Consider the following 6,237-nt stretch of genomic DNA (forward strand, 5'->3'; position numbering starts at 1 on the left):
TAAAAATTTTGATATGGAAAACATACAGAATATTTTTGAACAACTGTTATTGTAAAGTATTTTTGATATTCTCAAACATACTTTTAACTGCTTTTTGTTATTTTATGTAAGAAGCACTTCGTGCTCTTGATAACATTTTCTCCTGAGAGATCACAAAGTAATCTTATCTTTCATGCTTTTTAATTTTTGTACAGTAAAGGTAAGTTTTTTGCAATCTAAAAATGAAAGTTTTCTTGTTTGGGGGTTAAATGGGTGGCATAGTTGCTACAGAAAGGCCAAGGAAGCTTCTTTTTTCTGCATTAACAAAACCAGTGCTCTCCCTTTCTCTTCTGCATATTCTGAAGCTCTTGAAATCTTCTCCTTTGTCTATATTTTGAGTGTGTTTGTTCCATTTGAGCTTAAGAACTTTGATGTCTACACCTCTAGAGCATGATTACATAGGCTTATCAGAGACTTCTTCAATGCAAAGAAGCTCTGAAAAGCTCCCTTCTTCTTCTTCTTCTTCCAACTCCTCAACTGAGCTAAACAACAACAACAACAACAACTGCAGCAACAAAAACAAAACTTGTCTCAACTTCAAGGAGACTGAGCTGAGGCTTGGCTTGCCAGGTTCTCACTCTCCGGAGAGGAAACCACCACATGGGGTGTCTCTTTTTGGGAAAGACATTGAAAACAACACTAATGGGTTCTCTGTTACCCCTTTGAAGAATATAGTGTCTGGGGCTAAAAGGGGTTTCTCTGATGCCATTGATGGATCTTCTGGCAACTGGGGACTGTCCATTAATGGTAAATCTGAAGCTGATTTGTGTAAAGGAGGTGTTCTGTATTCTCCTAGAGGTGGTGGTTTGGATGATAAAAGTAAGATCATAAAAGAGGCTGCTGGTGTTGTGCCTCTTTCTCCAAAGCCAACAGTTCAAGAGAAGAAAAATCAAGTTCCTGCTGCCAATGAGCCAAGTAGTGCTCCTGCTGCAAAGTAAGCTTGCCTAAAAAACTCCCTTTTATTTGATCGTACTGCTTTGATTTATGAAAATTTTAGTCCAATAAATCTGCTTCAGTTGAGTGTGATTAGTTCTGTTTAAATTAATCTCTAATTTTATTATACCTCTGTTTAATTACAAACTGGTGTATGCTTTTTGATATTGTTTGGTTTCCTTGTTTCTTTAATGCCGTGTGCTTGGAGTCTGTGGAAAATTTTCTTGGCTACTTATGTAATCTCTTGCAAACAAATAGTTGGGGACTTTTTTTTTTTTTAAATTTATCTATTCACATGTTCTTCTTATGTTTTTATGAATTTCCATCCATCATATGGATGCAGTAGTGAACCATTGTTTTTTTCTCTTTTTGGAAACAGGGCACAGGTGGTGGGTTGGCCACCAATCAGATCATTCAGGAAGAACACTATGGCCTCTAATTTAGCGAAGAACAGTGATGACGCCGAAGGCAAACCAGGATATGGGTGTCTCTATGTAAAAGTTAGCATGGATGGCGCTCCATATCTAAGGAAAGTTGATCTCAAACTCTACAACAATTACATGGAACTCTCAACAGCTCTTGAGAAAATGTTCAGCTGCTTTACGATTGGTATACTCCCTCCCTCAATTCTCTCATTTACATGTGCTTTCATGAATGGATAAGTTTCGGCTAAAAGTCCTCAAGCTTGGTTCCAATTAGGAATCGGCCTTGTTACTTACTATTGTTAAGATTTTGATAAGTAGCACTGGTGAATATTGACTTGAGTTTAACTGTTTATGAATGACAGTGAATTCAGGCCATTGTGATTCACATGGATTTCCAGGGCGAGATGGCCTGAGTGAAAGTCGTTTGATGGATCTTCTCCATGGTTCTGAATATGTGCTTACATATGAAGATAAGGATGCTGATTGGATGCTTGTTGGCGATGTACCTTGGGAGTGAGTATTTTTCACCGTTCATGTATTCTTCTGCAAGTCCTTGATTAAGTTCCTGGTGAAGATACAACTCTTCACCCTAGGTGGCATAGTTTCAGTTTTGAAAGCAAAAATATACAACAAAATATCATTGATCTGCCTATGTCTGATATGATTGTTGGCTATGGAAGTTTAGAATTCACTTGGCAGCCAGCTTAATCTAAATCCTCAGATCTGACATTCCGCAATAGGCTGTAAATTTTACATCTTATGCTCAGATCAAAAGCATTTCCTTATGATTCTGTAACTGTTTTTTTTTTCCTCATGCAGTATGTTCACTGACACTTGTAGAAGACTAAGAATCATGAAAGGTTCAGAGGCCATTGGACTAGGTATGTATAATCTCTGCTTCTCTTGTGACACGATGGTCTTTTGTTACTGAGTTCTGTATATTCTTTAATTACACATGTTAGTCTTCTTCAAATTGACTAAGATATCTGATTGCTTGCAGCTCCAAGGGCAATGGAGAAATGCAAGAACCGAAGCTAGTTGAAAAGGGTATAATGAAAACCAAAAAGAAAGTAATATCTGAAGATTGTTGAAGTGTTTTGAGTTCAGTTTTTCGCGCAAGAATCATATATTTTATCAAATATCAATAGTTTGATGTATTTAATTAGTCATTTTGGGGAACACTTCCTACTAGACAGAAATATAGTTGTGGGGAAATCCTCATAGTTGAGTTTGTGTTAAGTCTACTTGGTTCTCGTCTTTCTATATATTCTAGTTGATGTATAAAATGGATGTTGGTTTGCTTATTAATACCTCTCTTTCTCGCGGTAAATATTTGATAAGTGTAAAAGAAATCTTAATCCTAACAAAGCTTCAGAAGAGGAAGCTGATTGGCATTTGCTTGTTTCTTTACTTTTTTTAATTTTTTCAATTTGTCGTTTTTACTTAAAGCAAGATATAACTCACTGATGTTTTTCTTTTAATAACAAGGAAACTTTGAAACCAAATCAAAGTATAGAATTTAATTTTGAAATGTTATTAGAGGAATTGAAACTCTTATTCAGAGAATCCCTTTTCTTTGTCATACAAAACAGTACCTGCAAACCAAGAAACATTCGAAGCCTGAAGCATGGTCGAATTATATGCAAATAAATTATCTTTGATTTACATGATATTCATCAAGGAAATCTTATAAATTTTTAAGAAATTGAGATTTTTATTTGCATTTTTTTAAGAAGGATTTCTGGATAATTACTCACGAGTCTTTTCAAGAAACTATACACACAGTACTAACATTACATTCTATGAACCTGAAAAATCTTATCTTTTGCAATGATAAAACAAAAACAAAAAAGTATGGGGAGTACTAATGCTAGTGAAGCCAAAATCCTTGACATGATTCTTCTTCAGATAGGCAACCAACTAAATCCCTTAAAGAAAAACACAAAATTTATGGGGTCACTAAAGCTTGCCCAAACTTCTTGATAACTATCTCTTCATATTGGTACCTTTCATCTTATGTAACACCAACTCTATAGTGACTATCAAAAGTGTTTTCATGTAACCAAAAAAGTAAGGAACTCTCAATTTATAATGCAACTAATTTTCCTCTTCCTTGCAGTTGTCCTCATCCTCACTTTCTTCACTATCTTCTTGATCTTCTGGCTTCTTATTTTCCCGCTTTTTCTTGTCGCCAACTGGTCCTGAGGGAAAAAGAGGAGCAAAGGATGGAACTTTTGAAACAATTTTACATAAAGTCTATCAGTTTTCAGATATGAATAAGGACAAGGGAGAATGGTGACTAATACAGATTCACATATGTTTGTATAAATGACATGCAAAGATTGGCATATACCATATTCGCTAAAGATGACTCCACCAGAACATAATCCTTCCTCGATCTTCATGAGTTGCAAGGTCATTCTGGGTCCAATCTCCTGAAGCTTGACAGCACTTTTTGTAGAAGCCCGATTCACTCTGCCTAGATTGCTAGCCAGAGTCACTGTTGCCGCCTCATCATCAGCCTCACTTTCTGATCCATAACTGGCCCTTCAAAAGCCACATCGAAAGAACAACGTGAGTTATATAATTAACGAAGACCATGTACAGATGCACCACTAAATCCTAAAACGGCTTGTGGAATCATGCAATTTAGCATATACACAATGCAAGGAAAAGCATTCTATATTTTTCTCTTCAAGTCTAGAAGAACAATCTGCCAAACAAAGAAATTCGAAAAACAATTTATATGTCAATGAGCATGGATACTTACTTAGTGACAAAATCACTCACATCCTGAAGACTCCTTAGATCAGGGACTTGATGGTTCTGAACAAATTTTCTAAGTCTACGCGAAACACCGACAGGCTGCAGTCTGATTGAATAATGTCTAAAGTCAATAAGCTTTGTCTCTTTATTGTAATTTAGCAACACAATTCTCTGGCAAGTAGAAAGCTTGACCTGAAACATACATAATAAATAACATTAAGCATAGGAGCAATATCCAGAGAATTCTAGCATTAGAGTTATATGGTCTAAGCACCCACAGTGTTAATATCAATGGCTGGAAAGATGTTCTGAAACATAATAGTCGTAAGCTTTAAATGTTGATCTCCAGTTCCAAAACCAGAAAGAACAATCTGCCAAACCAGCATATTCAAAAAACAATGGTTAGTGGTATGTAAACACAGAACAAAACTTCCATTACTTCTTCAGATTAATTTATGAATAAATACATAGATTCAATCCAATTATTCTTTGAGAAAGCAAACATAAGAAATAACATAAATGAACAGAAAAGATGCTAGTTAACTTGAGACTCAGGGGATCAGACCCACCATTTATAGAATTCCAATAGTAAGTAATTTACAAAAGACTTAATTGAGAAAAAGAATATTATATTTAGAGCCAGTTAAAAGGAAAAAGAAAAAGATTTAAAGTAGCTGGCTATTTTATAACAAAGAAATCTTCAGCAAGGAGACATGGATCAGACGGTAACTTCTAGTAAAAATGAGAATGTATAGATGTTAAAGGAGAAAAATTACCAGTGGAGGATTTTTGAAAAGGTCTTGAGGACATCTAGGACGCGATTGAGATTGAGCAACATCAACAGCTAATGAGTACTCATGAATTTTGAACGTAAGAGTAGGGCCCTGCGGAGTTCTTGCTACCCTCAAGTAGGGAGCAGTTTCAGTCTTTGACAATATGAGAAAATGTGTAACACCCATCGGCCCTGCAACATTCAAGAAGTCCTTGAGATTATTCCGTTTTTTCTCCTGCAGTCATACAACAGGAAAATTAGAAGAACATTTGACACTGCATATAAACCCACCAAAACTAATTAAGGATGGTCTAGGATTAAAATGATGCCATGGCTTCACTAAATTTATTGTTCGAAATTTTAATTGCCTTTATGAGTTACTTTATAATCTATTAATCTCACAGAGCATAGCCCTTTCGTGAAAAAAAGGTTTTCCCCAACAAAAACAATAATCCTTATTTATGTACATTACTCAAAATCCATCATCAAGCTTTAACAAAATGAGTTCAAGTAAATAAGAAGACACAAAGAAGTAAAGTGAAAATCTGTAAACAAATAAAGCTTTACCTTAAGCTTGAGAGCAGTATATGGAAGCATCAACTTTCTTAAGTCCAACTCAAGCTGCTTGAGAGGACCAGGCAATTTCCCTCGGGAAAACACAAAACTCTTTGGGATCTTATCCCCTGTGATGTGATCCACGCTAGGCTGCTTCTTCTTCCCAATTGGCTTCACAATTGCCTTTTTATTCTTCTATTTTAATAAAGATAATGATCAGAAAACTATGCAAAGCCACTAACGTCAACATTAACCAAACTATTTCAAAGTGCTTTTATCAAAAAGATTATTTCACTAAAAATAGCATTCAAAAGAAGCTCATATGCTAGATTTTTTTCAGAGAAATACCACTAAATAACATAATATTCAGATTTTATTTTCATTTTTTTTTCTCAGGAGGAGGTTGTTCACTCACATTCCTAAAACGAGCCATGGCTTCGTAGGAAACTGAATATAGAGTCTTCCTCGATCAAAGCTTCAAAATGTCCCGATTAATTACTTCTTGAATGCTAAAATAATATTAAAACAACATAATTAGAACACGACGATAATTCTAGTATTCATCGTGTAATAAACACAATTAAGCAGTCCGAAAGGGCTATTTCGAATGAATAAATTAGAAAATACTTTAAAGGTGGTGATTTGCGGCGGCGGCGACGACGACTACGGGGGGGTTGATTGGTGCAAGCGGCAACTGAACGAAGTTGCAGAAGACAAAGAAAGAATTAGGGTTTAAGGGATATGATT

General features: G+C 35.5%; 2 protein-coding genes across 3 annotated transcripts; one reads left to right on the forward strand and one right to left on the reverse strand.

The window, feature by feature from the left end:
* The first annotated feature begins 207 nt into the window (after positions 1–207).
* On the forward strand, positions 208–2,705 carry LOC123211983 (auxin-responsive protein IAA27-like). The gene is made up of 5 exons (XM_044630979.1): positions 208–973; positions 1,352–1,581; positions 1,760–1,910; positions 2,217–2,278; positions 2,398–2,705. The coding sequence occupies exons 1-5, from the start codon at positions 411–413 to the stop codon at positions 2,433–2,435; spliced, it is 1,044 nt and encodes a 347-aa protein (XP_044486914.1). The 5' UTR covers positions 208–410; the 3' UTR covers positions 2,436–2,705.
* Positions 2,706–3,139: 434 nt separating this feature from the next.
* On the reverse strand, positions 3,140–6,237 carry LOC123211986 (peter Pan-like protein). 2 transcript variants are annotated; one of them, XM_044630980.1, is made up of 8 exons: positions 6,118–6,237; positions 5,906–5,999; positions 5,503–5,685; positions 4,940–5,170; positions 4,442–4,534; positions 4,168–4,355; positions 3,751–3,944; positions 3,140–3,598 (listed from the first exon to the last, which is right to left on the reverse strand). In XM_044630980.1, exons 2-8 carry the CDS (start codon positions 5,921–5,923, stop codon positions 3,495–3,497), a joined length of 1,011 nt encoding a protein of 336 aa, XP_044486915.1. In that variant the 5' UTR covers positions 5,924–5,999; positions 6,118–6,237; the 3' UTR covers positions 3,140–3,494. The 2 variants fall into 2 exon arrangements, with proteins under 2 accessions (XP_044486915.1, XP_044486916.1); XM_044630981.1 differs by having other exon boundaries at positions 5,906–6,178.

The sequence above is a fragment of the Mangifera indica genome, chromosome 3 (assembly GCF_011075055.1).
Source record: "Mangifera indica cultivar Alphonso chromosome 3, CATAS_Mindica_2.1, whole genome shotgun sequence".
Taxonomy (NCBI): Eukaryota; Viridiplantae; Streptophyta; class Magnoliopsida; order Sapindales; family Anacardiaceae; genus Mangifera; species Mangifera indica.